The 21420-nt window shown below is 40.7% G+C and overlaps 1 protein-coding gene across 15 annotated transcripts in view; it reads left to right on the top strand.

Moving 5' to 3' along the window:
- The window catches only part of lrrfip1a (leucine rich repeat (in FLII) interacting protein 1a), a 49014-nt gene that overhangs the window by 24957 nt on the left and 2637 nt on the right, over window positions 1-21420 (top strand). For 3 of the 15 annotated variants that reach the window (XM_026145457.1, XM_026145462.1, XM_026145463.1), the window contains 19 exons: window positions 3830-3880; window positions 4081-4116; window positions 4956-5015; window positions 5098-5139; window positions 5236-5289; window positions 6569-6628; window positions 7993-8076; window positions 8662-8724; window positions 9342-9419; window positions 10745-10837; window positions 11349-11375; window positions 11479-11604; window positions 12083-12154; window positions 12732-12902; window positions 15110-15202; window positions 15436-15528; window positions 15701-15793; window positions 15897-16041; window positions 17630-20926. In XM_026145457.1, coding sequence (XP_026001242.1) covers window positions 3830-3880; window positions 4081-4116; window positions 4956-5015; window positions 5098-5139; window positions 5236-5289; window positions 6569-6628; window positions 7993-8076; window positions 8662-8724; window positions 9342-9419; window positions 10745-10837; window positions 11349-11375; window positions 11479-11604; window positions 12083-12154; window positions 12732-12902; window positions 15110-15202; window positions 15436-15528; window positions 15701-15793; window positions 15897-16041; window positions 17630-20817 — 4629 coding nt within the window. In that variant the 3' untranslated portion in view covers window positions 20818-20926. Of the gene's footprint in view, window positions 1-708; window positions 727-869; window positions 942-3368; window positions 3411-3829; window positions 3881-4080; window positions 4117-4955; window positions 5016-5097; window positions 5140-5235; window positions 5290-6568; window positions 6629-7992; window positions 8077-8661; window positions 8725-9341; window positions 9420-10744; window positions 10838-11348; window positions 11376-11478; window positions 11605-12082; window positions 12155-12731; window positions 12903-15109; window positions 15203-15435; window positions 15529-15700; window positions 15794-15896; window positions 16042-17629; window positions 20927-21420 lie in introns of those variants that run through there. The other 12 variants (XM_026145451.1, XM_026145452.1, XM_026145465.1 and 9 more) reach the window with 11 other exon arrangements.

The following is a 21420-nucleotide window of genomic DNA, read 5'->3' on the forward strand; positions in this document are numbered from 1 at the left end:
GTTTTATCTGTGCATATTAAACAAGCAGAGTGTAACTGAAATGGTGACCTTTCACCTGGTTCACTGTTTCCCTTTTGTTTCTTCTCTTTATTCTGAGATGAGTCAAGATGCAGCTCAGGGCTGCATCTTTAATTTTACTGCATATGCATTATGTCTACACAAGCATAACGTTTATTGTCCTAGGTGTCAAATCTACTTAACCTAACAGGACAGCTTGAGATGTTTTGTAGAGTTACCCAGGAGCTTATTTTTTTATGGGTTTTTTTTGTTTGTTTTTTTTATTTGGAGAACCACCTTGTGGTTGTGGTTCTGGAAGCCCTCTGTACCAGGATCTCTCGAGGTCACGTGGTTTTCTCTGCTATGTAGTCGTGGTTACACAGACTATGTGAAAGTGACATTGTGGCACTGGCACAGCTTTCCGTCACTGATACCAACGTTACAGGAGCATGGGAAAATGCTGTGAAAGTGCGTCTCACAGGTAGTTAAATCTCGGGTGAACTTGTGTTCTTGGGTCAGTTTCTGCTGTGCAGCGGGGTTCTTCACATACCTGAGCCTCGTGCTCTTTTTCCTGCATGCTGTTTTGCTTTTCGCTTTCCAGTGTTTCAGTTTTTTTCCATCACTTATCTTTTTTATGTTGATTTAATTAAATCTTTCCTGTTTGTTTTTTTCGCTCTTTCTCCTCTGTCGCTGTTCGGTGTTGCTGCTTAGATCTTTCAGGTGCAGAAGGTAGGTTTACTCTTCCTCATTTCTACTTCGCACATTTTTGGATTTAATTTGATCATCCTCGATGTGTGCTTCAGACCGCACCCTAGAAAAAGATGGAACAACTTACCTGTTTTATCTTGCCCTCGTTTCTTGCCTCTCCCTAGAAATACTATGGCTTGAACACCAAATTAGATGACCGCGTGGACAACAAATGGGGAGATATTGAACAATGGATGGTAGAGTTACTGTGCTGTGATAACAACACTAACAGATCTGCATGTATTTTGACTTTTCCATGTGCCCAGTCTGTGTTTGAATTCTCAGTCATTCCTGTTGAGCCTTTAAAAAAAAAAAAAAAAGATTATAAGGAATCAAAGCTTGAACATTAATGATAATCCACTTATTAAAAAAGCAGGGTGACCATCTGGCTTTGAATCAGCATGACCATCTGCCCCACTGATGCGAGACTGCATGGGATTTACTGCGTTGAATTCACTTACTCAGTATGACTGTGCAGATTATTTAAAGGGTTTGGCACAGCAATCACACTCTGTGTGTAGGAGTAACTGTTGACTAATTGTGATGTGTAATTTTAGGTTGTGATGAGAATTTATGCAACGGTTTATTGCCAGCAGTATCATAATGTTTCAGTTTGAACAGTGTTGGCATGTGGCGAAAATCGCATGAGTGTCAGCTGGATTACTGTTTGACAGCTGTGGATTTAAAGTGTGCATGGATGAGCCTCTGTGAGCTTCCTTTTACCCAGGTTGTGTCACTGTGTCAGTGGCCATGTTTACATGTGTCAAATTAGAGCTTCACTGTTTACATTGACCCTAACTGAGCTGATCTGATCCTAATGTGCGTTTGCATCATGTGTCAAGCATTTAAACAGAATAAATCATTTTGGAATTGTCCAACTTTCTGGGAATAGTAGAAATAGTAGTTGTGATTGCTGTAAACAAACACCGCTCTCTGGATGTCTCCTTTTTTATCGTCACCTTGCTGCATCGTATGGGTTTCAGTTTCTCCCTTCTCTCACATTTGTCACTTTTTGAATGCACCTACATTATGTTCACTAAATGGTAACAGACATGCGCAGTAAGGATAATTTCACTTTGAACATCGGAAGTAGGGGAGTTTCTGGCAAAGAATTTCTTAGTCGACTAAACAAGAAAAAGAAATTAGTCTAAAACTAAAAGACTCGAGATATCAAATTAAATTTGAGGATTGTTTAATGGTCAATGTCAAAAACTGTCTAAACAACGGCCATTGAAACTGTTAATTAATCTGTTCAATACTGAATCTTACTTTAAACTCTGCTTAATCGGGTGGCACCTTGCATTATGTGCATTATGAACATTGCATGTTATGCTCCACACAATGAAGAAGTTAAAAAAAACCAAAAAAAAAAAACCCACTTAAAATAAATATTTTATGATATTAAATATGATGTCAAAATGTTTTACTAAAAAGTTGTTCATATATTACTAAAATATGACAAATTAATGTTTGAAAAAACTACTAAAGAAAACATTGTGATTGAAAAGAATAATAATAATATTAACACAAAGATCAGGTCCTATATTAACAGACTTACATTTTTCTACAACTATGTCGAGGCTGCAGCTCTATATAGTAGCAAATGGCTGTAGAAATGTAAACAATTAGCAATTAGCAACAATTACTGGACTAGTCGACTTATCGAGAACATTCCTGACTGGAAAAAGTGTTTACATGAACACCTCTCTGATTAAGGATTGGTGTAACCTACCTGTATCTAGGTAGGTTAAGCTACGAAGGTGTGTGATTGGGTCAAAATCTTCCAGTTGGTGTGTTTAGGTGAAGCATTTCTATTCCAGTCAGGTTTTTTAACTGGTTACTTGTGTCCATGTAAACATGGCTGTTGTCTTGGTATAAAATATGCATCGTTTGCATTGTACCAATAGATTCGGGTAATAAAGATGATGGAGTTTGGATAGTGTTTAATCACATCTGAACCCAAATATTGGGATTTGTTTACTAGAATAAAGAGGTTTTTTTTAAATTACTTTTTTATTTATTTGGCATAATGTCTAAATTCCAGAGAAAAAACAAAAGGGAGGCACTATTTTGTGGTGCTGTTCAGCCCTGAGGAAGAACCACTTAAGCTGACCATTCCAATGCACATTTTTTCTTTGTAGACTCCAAATTGAGCCAATAAAAACATAAAGAAATCTGCTCAAATAATCAGCAATGGACTAACAGATATGTTCTAATCCACATCTTAACGCAGTTAAAAGGTGAAAACAGCAGTGCAGTTAAATCTAATTTATCACCTGGCAAATACAAATTGCATGACAGATTCCCTTTGCTTTAAATTAACTATCAGTTCTTCAGCAAGTACGCAAAATGTATTTATATAGCACTTTTCACAGATAAAAAATTTAGTGTGATAAAAAATAAAATAAAACATAACAATGTAAAGCAACGCAATAAATGACTTTGATCTCTTTGTGGTGTTTAAATGTTTATCTGTCCTGGACTCTTCAAAACACATTTAAACGCTCAAATGACACTTTCCTCTTTGGTCGTCTGTCCTGTTGATGTTTGACATCTCTCTCCTACCTTTCTACCCCCTCCATCCCTTCTCTCCTCCATCATCACCCCTCCCCTCCCTTATTCAGGAAGACAGTGAGAGGTACTCACGTCCTTCACGGATTCACATGGTTTGTAGTCCTCTCTCTCTGTTTCCACCTCTTCATGCTTTAACTCCGTAATCTGTTGTCTTTTACCATGAAAATGTCAGTGCCGGACGAACACAGCACAGACTAACTAAATTAGAAGTTATATGCGGCTTTGTGTTGGTCGATCCAGCAGCATGTTTTCATGACACTTGAATCAGGCTCATACTTTAGGCAGCTCTCTGTTTTTATTCATCTGAGTAGAGCGCTGAAGGAAGCAGTGGTGAAGTTTAGATGAGGTTTGTTTCTGTCTTTAGGGTCACACCGAAAGCTGACTTGGAACCATGTGTGTTTGCAGCTCGAGGCCTCCTGTCAGAATCTCATGTTTGGAGTGTTTGCAGATGTAAGCCATTGCATTCTCCGAACCCTAACCATCCATTTCACTCTCTCGCCCTCTCACGCAGCTCTCAGACGACGATGAGCGGATGTCAGTGGGAAGCCGAGGCAGCGCCAGGGTCAGTATCACAAACAGCTCATGTAATTTTAAAAAAAAAACAAAAAAACAAAGCCTCCTTTATTCTTCTCCTATCAGTTATTCTCTTTGCATTTTCATTCACAAAAACCGACCCTCTCCTCTGGAGACAGAGTGTCAGTGCTGGATAACTTGGCAAGCTGGTGTTAGTGTGACATGATGATGTTGTGTATTTTTGCACAGTCGGATCTTGATGCAGTTGGAGCTTATGGTGGAGGGGTAAGAGCTGACAGTGTCTGAACACGAGATGGATGAATTTGAACTGCTTTTCCCAGAGATATGTTGTGAATTGTTTGCTTTGACTAACAGTTGGTTTGCAAGTTCCTGCAGTAACTCAAATAATAGTAATACAAAGCATGTTTGTGTGCCAGACATTTAAGTTATAACACACAGATTAGGTCTTATTGTCTGTTCTCATTATCCATCTGCCTATTTCTTTACTTTATGATCAGATGTTTGAGTAAACCTGTGCACGATGTCGCAAATGATGCATAAACCCTTTTAAAAAGATGTAACATCGAGGGCGTTGTAGGCCTCCTCTACGCCAAGCAGCTGGAGCTGAAGCTTGTTAAGCCTCTAAGCCTTGTAAAACTGCCAAAATATTTAAACTCCACGGCAATTCCCTGGAAGGCTTTTTAGCATTATCAATCACTAACCTCCCAAAGCAATTTCCAGAGTTGCTCATTGAGTTCTTGTTTGTGCTGTTGTAGAGGAACTTTGATTACCTTGGAATCTGTTGAGGAGCCATCCTTCTCCAACCAAAACAAACTCTGCACTATTTTAGGCTGTAGTGCAGCTTGTTCCTGTGCTTCGTAATTGTGGAAAAATTCTTCTTACTAATCATTCTGCCGGACATGCAAGATCCCGGATATTTGGCTCAGTCATTTTATTGGCTGAATCAGTTTTTTATTGTGCCACTAATCGCTGTGTGTTCAGTGTGGAGAGTCATTTGTGCATGAACATTCGGTAGGCAGCTCGGTTTGCTTCTGCACTCTCAAACCTGTCGTCCAAACGGCTCTGTGTTATACTTCTCTGCTCTGCTTCTCTTCACTCTCAAGGGCTCCTCCTCACATAAGAAGTCAAAGAAAAAGAAGAAACATAAGCACAAAGACAGAGATGTATGTAAAAGCTCAAACTGCTGCACACATGGCACAAACAGAGTTGGTATCTGTGTGTTTCATTCTGGTTCTTGATTCGCAGAGAAACGGCTGTGATGACGAATACAGCGTCATATCTGACAGGGTCAGTAGCTGTGTGTCAAACTGATTAAAGCATTCAAGCTGATGTGGGGGGGGAGGTTTATGCAGCATCTGCTCACAACTTTCCTCTTTCTGTCAGAGCTCAAGACTCAGTGATGAAAGCAGAGTGTCTCGCTCCAGGCTAGACCTCACGGTGCGTGCTGTCCATCTCTGATCCATGCCGCCAAACAGCCTTACGCTGGAACAATATGAGAGATCTGCTTTTGCTTATGGCTTGATGAGCCAGCTACACCTGCCGCGTGTTAAAACTTGTTTGTTGACAAAAAATGCAGAGGCAGATTGAGCTGATAACAATAGGTTGTAAAGCAGGATGTCACATGTTGCCACAAGGCAGGAAAGTATTTTAGTCATTTTAATGGTCTTTGCAAACTGCAGTCAGAAAGAGAAAAACATTTAAATTTGTCTGATCTACGTGTGCGCTTCGGGACAATTTCCAGCGCTGTGGCAGGTTGTAGATTAGAAATTGTCCAAATTTAACCTCATTTACATGTGTTTGAGTGTCAAACTGACCTGACCCTCATGTCACTGCTGTGGGAGGACTGATCATGACCCAGAGGCATTGCAACAGGAGCACAACTGCAAGCATACCAGTGTTTTGTTCAGACCAGCACAGCTTTCACTCACAATCCACCCTTCACTTCAGATTTGGCTCTTCCCAGCTTGGTGAAAATCAACTTAAATGGGGTTGCTTTTTGGACATCCTCAAAAAATGAAAGCTTCATACAGGTGGTTAGAAAAGGGCTTACAGAAACAAAGCAGCTGTACTCAATGGAGAAGGTGAATTTTTTTAGTAACACCTTGTAAATAGAGTTACTTCTAATATTGCTTCTAATAACTTTATTTGTCTTTGAAAACTCCTTTGAAGATTACTGTTAGTGGTCAACTATTACAGAAAGGTAGGCAGTAACAAGCCTAAGATAAAAACCTGAACTAAAACATGACAAACAGGGTGTAACATTTGTGAAACCAACACTGAAATTGTTATTTGGATGTCCCGTGTGGAGCTGCTGATCTTGAGCGTGTGTAAGCCGTGAAGATCGTTCGGATAGTGAATTAACTGGAAGAGCATTCAAATAATGGAAGTTATTTTTTGTTCACGATTGAATGATTAGACCAGTAACAATAAGATTTCCTTCCTCATTTTTTTTTTGTTATTCATCCCCCTGAAAAATAACAAAACACAAATTAGGAGCTCTTATGACTTTAATTAAAAAGCTGAAATATAAACACTATTATACTGTACTGTCTCATTTTTGTGTCTGTTTGGCCACATTTGTATGGGACATGTTAGCTTTCCTTTAAACATGACAGTTATTTGCTTTACTTTGAACACTGCATGCGTTGGTGATGATGTGAGTTCAGATTTTGCTGGACAGTGTTTGATGGTATCACCTGTGTCTCCCGCTTCTCAGAGCTCCAGACTGAGCGATGACAGCCGGCTGTCTCGTGTCTCCCGATCAGACCTGCAGCTGGTGCGTGGCTCTGCACGCCGTCCACTCGCTGTCCGAAGTTATGACTAATAACCAAAGTAGCCGCTGACGGTTTAGTCTGTTTATTTTAACTGAAATATTTGTGTAGTGTGTGTGGTCTAACAAGTTCTATTACTCGCTGGTGCATGGTTAGATGTTACTGAACTTGCTGATGTGGTGTTGAAGCCTGGGCAGCTGTCTGCCTTTGAATTTAAAAGAAGCTTCAAACACGACTGTGACATTTTTCCTGCAAAGAGTGGTTATACTGTGCAAAACTCTTGAGTCATCCTTCTTGTTTGTGTTTCATGTTTCTTGGAAAATAGTTGCAGGAATCTATAATCTAAAATTTATAAAGTAACAACGGCTTGTTTTACTTTCAACAAGCTTGAAATTTAGTATTTGTTGTAACCACTTTTATTCTTCAACACAGCCTGAACTCTTCCCGTCCAGGTTTCCTCTAATTTCTTTGAATAGTCTGCAGGAATAGTTCTCCAGGCTTCTTGAAGGGCATTCAAAGCTCTTCTTTGGATGTTTTAGCCTTTGTGTTCTGGTCTCTGTCAAGGTGATCCCCTACTGCTTCAATAATGTTGAGGTCTGGGCTCTCAGGAGACCAATCCATCACTGATAGTGCTCCACTATGTGTTTTTCTATTCAGCTATGCTTTTACTGCATTGGCAGTGTGTTTGCGATCATTGTTGTACTGAAATCGAAATCTGTTTCATGTTAAATTTGGATTCATCATTTGATTACAGATCATCAGCCTTTTCTCACTGTTTCTCTTCATTAAGAAAGGCTTCTTGAGAGCCACTGAGACATTTTCTGATGAGGCTTCACTGAACATAATGTGTTTTTTGTGACAGGCTGCTAGGAGTGCCTAAATATACAATTTAAAACGGGCTCTTTGCTAAGTTGTCTGTTATATGTAGACACAACTGGTTCATCTGTTGAGTTAGGTGTCTTTTTAATGCTTGAATAATAATAGGTCAGTCATTAATGGCTTAACGAACAGGCACAAGGACTGGACTGAAAATGAAAGGAAAAAAGCAGCCAATAACTTCTGAAAAGAGAAGATTATCAGAAAACCTGAAGAACTTTAAAAATATAAGAATGCCTGGTTCTTCAAAAATATGAAGAAGGCTCAAGACTTTTGCACAGTACCGTAGTTTACAATGGTACCAAAGTGAAGTCAGGAAGGAATACCCTTAATTGTGTGTGTGTGTGTGTGTGTGTGTGTGTGTGTGTGTGTACTGCTGCGCTCTTTTAAATGCTGCTTCAACAAACAGCTGTGTGACCTTCTGAACCTCCTATCAGTTTTTCTCTCGTCTCCCTCTTATCTCTGCTCATCACTCTCGCTCTCCTCATTTCAGGCCTCTTACGCTTCTTCTGACTTGTACAGCCTCAATGGTCTGTCCTCTTCCAGAAACCCAGGCTCAGCTTTCAATGGTTACCAGGTCTGTATGCAGACAAAAGCCAGACCATCAGAAAGACACACGCACTTACCCCCCAAAAAAACAGTTTTCTGCTGCTTCATGATCGCGGGAGCAGGACAGCAGAGCTTAAAGTTAAATGTTTATTCATTTATTTCTCATGCAAGCATCATTGTTCCTTCCTTCTTCATCCCTTCTTGCAGTTCTACAGGTCACTCAGTCAGTACAGCCAGGAGCTTTATCGTAGGGTTGGTTCATTTCCAGCTCACCTTTTTCACCGCTACACCTCCCACTCACCTTCGACCTGCACTTCTCCACACCAGCATGTGCAACTGCATCTGAGTTTGTTGATCTCAACAGCAAAATATTTCAGTTAAAGGCTTCCTCACAGAGCACAGTTTGAATCAGGCACTGAAGGCAGCGGTCACTTTTTTTTTTTTTTTTTAATCCACTGAGCAAAATATAGAAATATAGAAACCTTACAGTCTGCTCACACTGCTGAGGTGTGACCCTGAGCTGACCGTGTGTGTGTGTGTGTGTGTGTGTGTGTGGGTGTGTGTGTGTGTGGGTGTGTGTGTGTGTGTGGGTGTGTGTGTGGGTGATGTCCAGAGCTCCTTATATGAAGACAGTCTGTGCAGTGGGTCGCGGCGAGTCATCAGCGCCGGCTCTCATGTAAGATGTTGCTGGAATTGTGGCGTTATTTGGTGTGTGGTGGTGTGTTCAGTTTGATGTGTGTTTAAATTAACTTGCATGTGCCAATATGGTCTGGATGGATGTTTCTAATGGTTACCTGAAAGGAGAGTGAATCCGGGTGAGCCAGTGGATGTAAATCATCTGCAATTGGGCAAATGATCTGCTTTTTAAAAGGATTCGTGTATATGGCATGGGTATCATCTTCTTGTTTATGGGCAGTAGTAATTAATAGGAAGTCACACACACAACATGCATTTATAGTTTTTTATAGAGAAGGGCATGCATGAATTAGCACAACTCAGATCTTAACAACAAATTGGACACAGACAAGAGTAGGAGGTACAAACAAGTGCAGTGAAGCAGCATTAACAACACATTTTGATTTAGTTTTAGAGACTTTTACCTAAAACATAGTTTAGTTTAGTCATCATTTAGGATGTACGTTTTTTCTGCTGCATAAGAGATGTTGAATATGGTAAAGCATGGTAAAGCTGAAGTAACAAAGAAGGGTAGATGCATGTTATGTACTAAAGGCACCATGTGAGTGTGTGCATGGTAGTTGGTGACAGAAACATGACGACGTTTTCTCTCTGCAGCCTGTAGAGTACACTAGTTATCGCAGCTCCGGCTCCAGAACCTCCAGCAGGGCCGGGTCAGCCCGTACCAGCCCAGTGGTGAGCCTCTCCTCCTCAGACACGCTTCTCCTCATCCTGGAGTTTGAAAGGATTTAGGCTGCATGCCATGTGGACATAACATTAAATGACAAGATGCTTTCATTGACCCATCGTGCATTTAGACTGAAACATTTAGCTCACGATTCACTGTTTGGAGGATTTGTTCACTCAAAGTGTGTTCAGACAGACATAGAAATATTCACCCCTTACAATCCTTACTCCTCCCATTTCCATCAGCTCCACTCCGTGTGCGAGGTGGTGTACTTGCAGTCAAAGTGAGCAGGGAAAGTGGAAAATAGCTCAACCATAAATAAGAGCGGTTTGTAGTAATGACTCTCACAGGGAGCTAAAATCAGATTTAAAAAAAATATTGTTTATTTAAAACATTTCATGTCATTTATCTTGGGCATGTTGATATTTTATTTTTGGCCGGTGTTTGCTGAAGTTTCTACCAGCTCTGCAGCACAGATGTGACCCACAGACCATTTTTGGGTGTCGATGGCATAAAGAAGATCCGGAGTCTGTGGCAAAATCTCATGGCACAGTGTCAGATGATTTTTCAGATATTTCTAACTCTCCTAGCACTTAAACTATGTTGAGTATTTGATCTGAATGCATCACAGTTAACACTGTCTGCAGATATCTCCAGCATGAAAACATACCAATGCTCCGTATTTAGAGTATAAACAAAAACTCACTCCTGGTGAACTTGTGGAGCGTAACTGCTAAATACATACCATCAAGTTTATCAGTAATGTGGAGATTAACTCCCTGAAGGTCACAAAGGATAATCCCTTTCATGCCTGAAGTGTGGGCTTGGTCCAGAGTGTGTGATCATCGGAGTGGTCGAGTGAGCTTTGGATCAGCTGCAGAGCAGTTCCTGACTGGGACCATCTGTCACCAGCTTGCAGCTGCACAGAGTACTTTAAGTGAAGCATTTTAGTGACAGAAACAGTCCCACAAATGTTCCTCTTTTAAATTAGTGCCATCTAACTTATCACACACATCTTTATGTAGCAATGTGCTGCAGAACGTGCAAACTTGTGTAATAACAAGTTTGGTTTTTTGCATTTTTGGACAGCACAGTGATGTCTGTGTTTTTTGTTATCGGCCCTTTTTTCACACATCCAGGTTTTAGAAAATAGGAAATGAAAGTTAAATACACTGATGAATAACCTTTACAGCACTGATGGTGATTATTAGTGGTAATTTTAGCCCCTGCTGTACTTTTTCAATTAGTACTTTTAAAGTTTTCTGAAGTCTTAACATTCAATGAGTGTTTGGCTTCTTTGTTGTTGTGTTGTGCCCCCTGGTGGCTGTCGCAGGGCAATTGCAGCTCTGTTGCCAGTTTTTTGAGAAGCAGTAGCAGTGGTCTTCCCAGGGACCTGGACGATGTCACTATTCCCGACTTTCCTGACGTGAGTAGCTTTGCACCCGCAGGCCGAGGCTGTGATGTGAGCTGAGTTCCTGCCTGATTTCTTATATGCCGCCTGTTTTTTGGGGGGGTTTTCCTTTTCCTTTTTAAACTAACTTTGTTTATTATTACTGCAAAGACAGCGATTGCTGTTAACTGGGTTTGTGTGCGAAGTTAATCTGTGTTGAAACTGCAGTTTCTGTGTGTGCTGTTGTTTTTTTAACACAGATCTGCTGTTAGTTTGATATTTTTGAGAGAGCTTTGACATCACTCTGATTAATCATTTGCACGCTGCTACAGAGATGAATTTGTGCTTGTGAATAGATGGCAGATTCCGGTCCTTGGAGGTTTTTGTATGGTGTGTTGCTTTTTATCAGCAGATGTGAAGATAAATCAGTGCTACGGTAGCTGCAGTGACGATTGTGGGACTTCCTTCCTCCCTCAGTTCATCCTCTTGGCCCTGTGGTCTCTCATGTGCCTCTGATTCCTCTGACTGTGTTTATCTTTCTCAACAGGTGGAGGACAGAGATTATCTTGAGAAGGTGAGAAATGCACTTTTTTGACAGTTATGGAGAAGACTGAATGCTATTGTTACAATATGTTTGGATGTATTTTATGTAACAAATTTCTTTTTCGTTGTGTCAGGGATCTCGAGCAGCTTCAGCCTTAACAACAGCCACGCTCACCTCATTAGGAGGGTCGTCCTCCCGGAGAGGAAGCGGAGAAACGGCTTTAACTGTAGACGCCGAGAGCTCCATACGAGAAATCAAGGTACAGTCCTGTAGACAGAGAGGATTGTGTTAATAGCAGGGATGCTTCAAAACAGTAGCTGGACATGTCCCAGTTGTTTTTTTTTATTGATCGCTATTGTTAAAAGATAGTTTGATTAAAAGCAGAAAGACTCATGTCAGAATGAATCGTGTTTTCCTAGCGCAAAAGGCGATGGAATTTTTAAAAACTACATAAAAAAAGCTTTTTTTGCAATAAGCCAAATTTTTAAGACAAAGTTTTTATTTAAACTGTTTCTTTAAACAGCCTCTGAAAAACATAACTCAGTTACTCAGTCATAACAGCCGGGCTAGCTGTTTTGTCAGTTTGTGTCATGTTTTTACCGTTCTCGTTGTCTTTGCGAAGCTGTCCTCTCACGGTGTTAACTGTTCACCAAACTCTCTGCTTCACCTTCACTGCTACTGTCACGCTGTGCTTCTCTGCTCACCTCTGCTGCTGCTGCTGCTGCACTCTTTACCAGGAGATTCACGAACTGAAGGATCAGATTCAGGAAGTGGAAGCCAAGTACACTCAGAACCTAAAAGAAGTCAAGGTATAAACCTGAGAGCCTTTCATATTGTTAACTAACTGGTTTGCCTCCCCTGACTTGAACTGGTTATTGTGGTTTTCTTTTTGCTTTTATGGCACACTGGGTTGAAATCCTTTCCTCTGAGGCTTCTGCTAATACAGATTAATAACTTGTGGAGAGAGTGTTCAATTCTTCCTCAATAAGTAGGAGTGAAAGGACACTAATTAGCAGTCCTTTGATGTGGCTCAAATACGTTGCATGCTAACTGTGACATCTGCATGTGGTCTTTCTTTCTTTTGATGTGTGTGCATGCATGTGTGCTTAATTTCATTCTCACTTACAGAAAGTACATAATTCAGACTTTAATCTAAATTCATTAGTGCAGTTTTATTAACACAGTGCTGATTCATCAACCGCAATCTCATGGAGTGTTACATAGTAAAATAAAAATACTGTATATATAATGGTGCTAGCTGAACAGCACATGGCGACGGTGGTGAAGAAGAACCAGGTTCAGGGTGTGCCAGCCACCTGCTGTTACCGGTTGGAGGGTGATGAGCTAGCAACTGTGATAATCCTCTATCCTTTGTCAATGCATCAGGATGCACTAGCAGAAGTGGAGGAGAAGTATCGTAAGGCCATGGTGTCGAACGCTCAGCTGGACAATGAGAAAAACAACCTGATGTACCAGGTGGACACGCTCAAAGACTCACTCATGGAGCTGGAGGAGCTGCTAACTGAGTCACGCCGAGAGCACGAGGAGAAAGTCAAGGTACGACAGACTGTCTTTAAAACTGCCATTAATATAAAGTGAAGAAGCACAATATGTCATTTTTTATGTTGGATCATAAAAAATTATTTATTCTGTACATTAGCGTGTCTTGGCTCATGTGACATCTCCTGTCAAAGCCAATAAATTCTGTTTAGAGTATCAGCTGGCCCCACAACTTCATAGCCATCTTTACTGAAGAGCTCTTTAGTCTGCAGAGAACTACAACATCACAAAATTAAGGATGTCATGGAACAGCTGAAAATCTAGAACCAAAGCCTGCCGCAGTTTGAATGTTTTAGTTTCCCCAAAGCAGACATGTCTGAAAATAGACACGCAGAGAATCACTGCAAAAAAAGTAGACTGCATATCCAAAAAATATCTACATAGCTTCCACGTCTGGAAAGTGAATCAGTGCAAATCCCAAGTACAGGCACAGGGGCAATGTTCCCTCTAATTTTTCATGTGTCTGAGCGAACGCACAAACTCCCTGAGCAGTCCCTTGGACCACTGTGAGCAACAGCAGACGTGTGCACTGTGGTCACGCCAGCATCGAATTCATCCCAGTTACATGGCTTATTAAAATAATCAAATTACAGCAGTTATTTTTATGTTAGACTACTTTTAATTAACTGCTTTAGCCCACTTACAATGAAAATGAAAAAACAAATCTTGTTCATGACCTGTGTAGTTTGTTAACACTATTGGAAGTAAAAATAACTTGAACTCCAATTTTGAAAACACAACTTTTTTTTTTTTTTAATAAAGCTCTGACTTGTATAATGAGTATGAGTCTGTGGTCTGGGAGAGAGTCTGTAACTCTCTGTCTGCAAAATACAGTATATAATGACCAATGTTGGGCAATTAATTATATAGTTACTTCTTCAAAAAAGTAACTGAGTTTTGCAAACAATAAAGTTTTTTGCAGCTGTGTACCTAAAAATGCTGCCAGGGCATTTTTTTAAACAAACATTTCAAAATATTTACAGAACAATCAGCTGTTCTGCATCAAATTTGATGCCACACAAATTATTTGTGCCACTCCAAAAAATAATTTCTGTCCGCTATGAGATAAAGGAGAACAAAAGCCTGATACCTGCAGGCCTGACAACAGGAGATGTATCACTGCTGTAACACCTGTAACAACTAAACGCCATGTTTTGATTGGTCGACATTGTACATTTTTCGACCAATAGGAAAGAGTGGGGTTTTTTGGTTTTGTTTTTGCTCACAAGCGGAGAGTGATTTTGAGCGTTTTCCTTATAAAATGCCGTTTTTACTGTTTCTTCCCGCAGTAAATATAAACAACAATAGTATTCAGGAAGAAAACCAAACATTGCATATTTTTTATCATAACTTTGGTTTTACGTGGCCTATCAACACAATTTAAAAACTGGTATAAAGTCCGCACTTTTTCCGTCAATTGTTCCGTCTGTCCTCCTCACATCTCCAAAGGTTGTACACGTTGTCATTAACGTGGCTTCACTCCTCATCAGCCGCTTTGCTAGCTAAAACACCGGTGTCGGCACATAAGGATGCTGTCATAGCCTGTCAACAACGTTGATTAACTGCGTATATACGAATGTGAATCATGTGATTGGCTAGGCTATGGGATAAGGTGGCATCGTTCTAATCCCATACTGAAGCAGCCAGTCGCTTACTAACACTGCCAAACAGAATTGTTAACAATTTACTTTAATTTCAATTCAGGTTAGATTTTTTTTTTTTTTTTTTTTTGTGCACAACGCAGATTTTTTCTGCGCAGAGACCGTGCCAGCAGTGCGCAATTGCGCACGCGCGCAGCTTAGAGGGAACATTGCACAGGGGGACATCTTTTATCTAAAGTATCAAACAAGGCTCTGACATCCTAACTTCTAATAAGAAGCAGTACAAAGGTTTCTCCTGGACAACCCAGCATCTAACAAGCTTCATATAACCCTTATGCACCGAGTGTTTTAAAGAGGTTTGAAACAGAAGTGATGCTGTACAGTCAGACAAGGAAATCATAACTGAGCTTCATTGCTTTTTATTACACCAAAGCAGAGCTGATAAGGTTGCATTAGGACATATGAGACATGTGTATTGTCAGCTCATTAAATCAGTATTGGTATCCAATAAAGGTGTTGAAATTCCCAAAAGCAGCTGTGCTGTAATGTTTTTGTGCCATCTGTCAGTTATTTGGCTGTTAAACTAAATCTTGCTCCCTACAGGAATACGAGCGAGAGAAGTATGCCCACAGCGTGCTTCAGTTCCAGTTCAATGAAATGAAAGAGACGCTAAAGCAAAGTGAAGAGCTCCTAAACGTGAGTACCCCCCATCACCCACTCACTATGAGTGTGAAGGGTTTTTGCAGATTTCCATATTTAAAAAAAAAAAAAAAAAAAAAGTCTGTCCTGTACCTATACTCTCTGTCACACAGAGAGGCTGCATGTTGGGGTGCTTTTCACAGCTTTTCCTTCTTTTCCCGCACAGTTGATACCTGCTCTGCTTTACTTTCATTCTTTTACACCTTTGCTTTCCTTTCCCTGCTGTTTAGGAGATCCGTCAGCTGCGTTTGAAACAGGAGGGTTTTGTTAGAGAAATAACTGATCTGCAGGAGACTGTGGAGTGGAAGGATAAAAAAATTGGGGTATGGCCTATGAGCCAGCAGTTTTTCATTTAATCATATTCAGCTTACTGACATGAAATCAGTATCTTCTTTGCATCACCCTGAATGCCTGTTTTTACTTGTTTTCACTTCTTGCACACTTTTAACTTTGTTTTGCACTCTGCAACACTTTTGGGTGGGTGGCTCTGCTCAGGCCTTAGAGCGACAGAAAGAATACACAGATGCAATCCGAATTGAGCGCGATGAGCTCAGAGAAGAAGCTGTGAAGCTGAAAGATATTCTGAAGGTACTCAGTGTGTGGAGAGAAAAAAAACCACTGTAAGCTTTAGTTGTTTGGGAATTGCTGTTCTGGTGCTTTCCGATGCTAACAATTTATTCTACCTGTGCAGAAACATGGAATAGTGTTGGGACCTGATCTGAGCATCAATGGGGATGTTGACGTGGCAGAAGCTGATGAGTCCTCCAGTGTAGACCCTGCTTCCCAACCAGCTCAGGAGTCTCAGACGACCCCAGCAGAGGGGAACAGCATGCTCGGTAAAACCCACTGTGGAATTAAAAACTTCCTTCCTTCTTACTGCATGGCTCTGCGTACAACTGATGCAAGAGTCTCATTCCAAAACAGTAACGATGAAATAGAACATGTTTTTCTACTATTGGAGTCAGATCTGTCAGATTTTGGAGTGAACTCTTCAATTCCCAGCTTCATGCGTTATATATCACTTAGACTCTGATTTGCACTGATCTGTTAAGGATAAGCTTGGTGATCCTCTGTATTTTTCTGGTAAAAAGGAAAAACTAATTCACTAATCGAGCCTTCATCAGTTACTCACTGTCCAGAAGCGTTAGTCCTTAAAAAGGCTAAAACCATTAACCATAAATATATATTTTTTTCTCTATAACATAAATTTCCATCGTTGTCCATGAACTATTTAAAACACATTCATGTACCACACAGTTGTGGCAGAGTGCATGCTCCGTCTGTGGACGCTATAAAAGATGTGCACTGGTTTGACTGGAGCAAATATGAGAAATTTTATTTTAAGTTTAAGTTTGGCCTTTTTTTTAATCTTTCACTAAAAAGAGGCATACTTCTTCAGGATACTGGAGTGCTAAGTCATCAGCTAACACTAGAAACTTAGCACAAAACATCACACAGAGGCTTGCTGTTTAGTGCTAAGTTGAATATTAGATGAAGTACTAGAATTTCAGTTATAAAAACTAGAGCACGAGCTTACTTCTTAGATGGATTTTAAGACTCAGCAAGCCATATGAGTTTTATTTTTAGTGACCTGAATTAGCTGAGGTAAGCCCTAGCAGCTACAGCCGCACGTGTATGTGTCACTCTGTCGATGAGAGTGGCCACGCCCCTAATAATGCAAACTTTAAGCCTTAATCCGAGTTCACGTTAGTTAATTTAAGAAATTCAGCCTTCATTCAGTTGTTATAAAGGGATAAATTAGTACCAGTCTGTAAACACGTTTCTCTTCTTCTGCAAAGTTTTGCACATTATCGACTAAAGCGAAGTCAGACTGTAGTGGGAGACAGGCTGACATATTACTGAGAAGCAACTAGAAACATAACGAGAATCACCTCTCTAAGCTTTTCCTTTAAAATATCATCCACTAACAGAGTTGCTTTTTCTATATCATCTTCCATTACTAATGCTTGGCTTTCATGTAACTCTTGCACCTCAGTCACTTTCACCAGAAACACATAAGTGTTGAATCACGACTAACTTTGCTAATGCGGCTGGTGTTGGTGTGTAAATCCTGATGCATCCTACAGTGAGAGGGTTGAATGGACTTCTTCTTAAAAGTCAACATCTGGTGTGTGTAGCGAAAATTCAGTTGGAGTATTCCCTTCTTCTTTTCTCTTACATACTCGGGATCAGCAGCCTTATTTTGATTTTCCTCCTGCCTTTCTTCTTCTGCTTCTTTTTTCTTCTTCTTGTGCTTCCTGGTCATCTTGGCGCTCTGCTTCTCTTTCTGGCCTTTGAATCAGCCAGGTGTTCTGCCTTACCTGGACTTCTGCTGATGCGCTTCCTGATGAAGTGTTGAAAGTCTTGTCTTAAGCCTACACTTTTTTGGCCTTCCATCACTGTATGCTCTTCATGATCTCCCAGGCAACACAGAGGAGACTGAGTTGAGAAGTAGCAGAGAAGAGGAAGAAGTGGGTCCAGAGCAGCAACAAGAAATGCACGAGAAAGCCAAAGAGAATCATATGAGCTCTGATCTTCTCTGTAATGCTGCTGATGTTTCCACACTGAAAACATCCAGTGAAGAACAGCCTCAAGAAGAACAAGAGACATGCTTACCTGCAGAGAAAAACAACATTGCAGAAAATGGTCTCAGTGAGGACTTAAATGCAGAAATCAGTGACTCTCCTGGTACAGAACCCAGTAGCTTTGAGCTGAAAGAGATTGTAACAAGTCCTGATGTTCCAGAAACAGAAATGTCTGAGGAGGTTAATTTAAAAGAGACGAGTAGTCTAAATGTAGTCGAGACAGATGCCAAAAGTGTTAGTGTTGACACCAGTGAGGTGCAAGACAGCAAACAGGAAGCTGTTGAGAAAAGTAGTTTAACAAGTACTGAATTATGTCCTCAACAAAAAGTTGCAGATGTTGCTCCAAAAGAAGATTTAACCGATGAATCCGTTCCAACTGCTTCCAACATTGAAGCTCAACCTGAGCCTGAAAATGCAGAAGAGGCAGAGAACGATGAGGCAGAGGAAACGCCCAGTAAATCTCAGCCTCAGGGTACTCCTGCTTCAGGGAAAAAGAAGAAAAAGAAGAAGAGAGGCAAAAAGAAAGGAGGGGCTCAAGACGACAAGACCAAACAGAAAAATGAAACGGCGAATGAAAAGAAAAAAGACAAAGAACCAGCAGGAAGTAATGATGGATCTGCTGCAGAACTTACTGTTGATGGCTCTGTCACTCAAACCTTTAAGGAATCAAAGATGGATCCAGTCAAGGAAGAGCAGGACAAGCAAGAAACTGAGGAAGTCAATGCAGTGGAGCCGATCGAATCCAGTAAATGTAAAGAACAAACTGTTTCAAATGAGTGTCATGAAGAAGAAACTTTGGAAACAAACACAGTAGAAGAAGCAGAAATGGTAGTACCTGCTCAGGCCATTTGTGAAGCCCAAAAAGAAGTAACAGTGGATCATGTTAAGGATGAACAGAACCAGGGACAAACTTTAGAAACAAAGGCCACAGATACAGTAGAGGCAGAGGAACCTACTCAAAGTTTGTCTCATGCAGAAATTCTCGTGGAAACTGAAACAGACTCCAAAATTGATGATGAAGACACCAAACAAACTTTAGAAACCAACAAGATAGAAGAAATGGAAGAAGTATCACCTTCTGAAAACCCTTGTCAAACAGAAACGCTCAGCAAAGTAATAGTGGATGATGTTACAGAAGAACAGAATGAGGAACAAACTTTGGAAATAGAGACTGACAGGGCAGTAGAGACAGAAGAACCCACTGAAAGTTCTTCTCATTTGGAAGCCATCAAGGAATCAATAGAAACAGATTCCAAAGAGGGTGATCAAGAGGAGAAACCAATTTTGGAAGTAGAGACATTAGAAGAAGTGGAATCTGTGACCTGTATTGAAGACAGTGAAACTCCCAGTGAAACAATAGCAAATCACGTTACAGAAGAACAGAATGATGAAGAAACTTTGGAAACAGAGACTGTAGAATCAGTAGAGGCACTGAAAAGTGTTGAAACTCTTGAAGAATCCAGAACAGATTCTGAAAAAGATGAACAAGACCACAAGCAAACTTTTGAAACAGAGAAAGTACCGGAAATGGAAACGGCAGCAAATCCTGACACAGAGGCCAACATCTGTACAGCCGAACTCAACTCCAACAGTGCAGAAGGCACTGATGGCCTTGACAAAGAGTGTACGTCCAGTGTAGATGATCCTGAAAGGGTCGGTATCTCAACTGATGGTGATGCCATCCATACTGATCAAACAGAAGAGAAAGTAGAGGCTGCTGATGACAGGAAATCTGACAGCACGTCTAACAACACTGAAAACAGCCATGAAACGAGCAGCAACACTGAAGGAGAATCACACATTGCAACCAATTGTGACGTTGCTGCCAATGACTCAGAGTCTGCTTCTGAGAGTAAAGACGACACATTCATCCTGCCACCGTCTGCTGATGACTCCCCTATTGGTTCATCTGACATGGAGCCATCCGAAGTTATAAACTCGGGTACAGATGACCCTCCCACTGACGTTACCAGCGAGGTTCCTGAGGAGTCCACTGATGGGGAGCCAAGAGCAGAGACTGAACAAGAATGTCCTCCTGCCATTGTCACATCTCCACGTCAGGATGGTGATAATTCAGAAAACAAAAATCTGGAAGAACCCAAAGATTTAGTTAATCCAGATGAAAAAAGCAACAGTTGTGATGGTGCATCATCAACAGAAAGCCCTGAAGCCTTAAGCACTGAGACTGCAGTGCAGGACGAAGAACTAAAGGTCAGTGCTGCTGTCGTGTTAGATACACCACAGGCTCCAAAAGAAGCTACTGAGACTGGTTCTTCAGCTGATCTGGAATCGGCTGTCGTGGAAGATCCCCAACATAAAAACGATCAACATGAGGAAGCGTCATCCTTGTCAACTGAGCAACCGCATGAATCCAACAAAGACCAATCTGAAAATAATAATCAGTTGGAGAGTGAAGGGGAAGAGGATGAGGAAGATGAAGGGCAGTCTTTTGATTTTGATGACATGGATATCGAAGCAGCTGAAGAATCGACTCGTTCCCAAAATCCAGAGCAGGAAGAAGTTGATGAGGGAGTTGAATTAACAGCAGATGAAACCAACGATGGGCTGTGCCAAAGTAATGCCGAGTCAAATGAAAACAAGCCAGCTGAAGGCAATGATGGAGGCAACCAGGCAGATAAAGACCCAGATATGGTGCCTCAAGAAGACCAGAACTCTGTGGCTCATGAGGAAGCTACCTCAGAAAAGGTGGAAAATGTGTGTGAAGAAGAGAAAAACACACATAAAGAAGAAGCCAGTGAAGAAGACCAGCCAGGCAAAGCTTCAGAGGAAGTCTCGAGCGCTGGAGCGCTGGGAGCTGTTGCAGAGAACATTAACCAGACTGTGTCTTCATCAGTAGAGGCAGGGATAGATGTGGTCAAGAATGCATTGCAGGGTGAAGATGGGAATTTACCAAATAGTGCAGACCAAGTGGGCAGCAATAAAGGGGCAGCACAGTCAGGGAAGGAGTCAAAGAAGGGTGGAAAGAAAGGCAAAGGAAAGGGCAAAGAGGAATGTAAGATGTCGTAGTCTACAGATGTGCTTAATATGCCTTTACTATTATTTTACTGATGTTTAGAAAGCGGTTTAAACCTCAAAGCACTTTGATTCTTTCCAAATAAATATTGATGTAAGTTTTTATATTTTCTTAATCTCTTTTCATTGAGCTCATTTGTGCAAACAAAACAATTTGTGGAAAGATGAAATTCTAAACTGTAAGGTAACTGTAGGTTTATACACATGGGCCATGATGCACTTGATATAACAGGTAACATTTCTTCAGATATTGATGCACATTTATTTTGCTGCTTGTACCATGTCACACATCTCTGATTATATTGCTCTCCAACGGTTCTGCTACAGCATCATTGCATCTCGGTGCAATTTCCGTCATCTACTTATGTCATGAGTCCACAACAAAAATAAATATTAATGGGTAATTGTTATTAAGACTTAAGCTAACAAGCTCGAATATGTTCTGTCCATGTCAGTGTTTAAATGAGTTTAAAGCCATTTTTGCTTTCACAAACTCTGCACAGAACATGTATGTTAGTGTCCGTTTCTTTTTTTTTTTTCTTTTTTTTTTTGCACTAAATGGAAAACAACTTTGAAATGCTAATAAACACCCTGCTG

The sequence above is a fragment of the Astatotilapia calliptera genome, chromosome 16 (assembly GCF_900246225.1).
Source record: "Astatotilapia calliptera chromosome 16, fAstCal1.2, whole genome shotgun sequence".
NCBI classification, from domain to species: Eukaryota; Metazoa; Chordata; class Actinopteri; order Cichliformes; family Cichlidae; genus Astatotilapia; species Astatotilapia calliptera.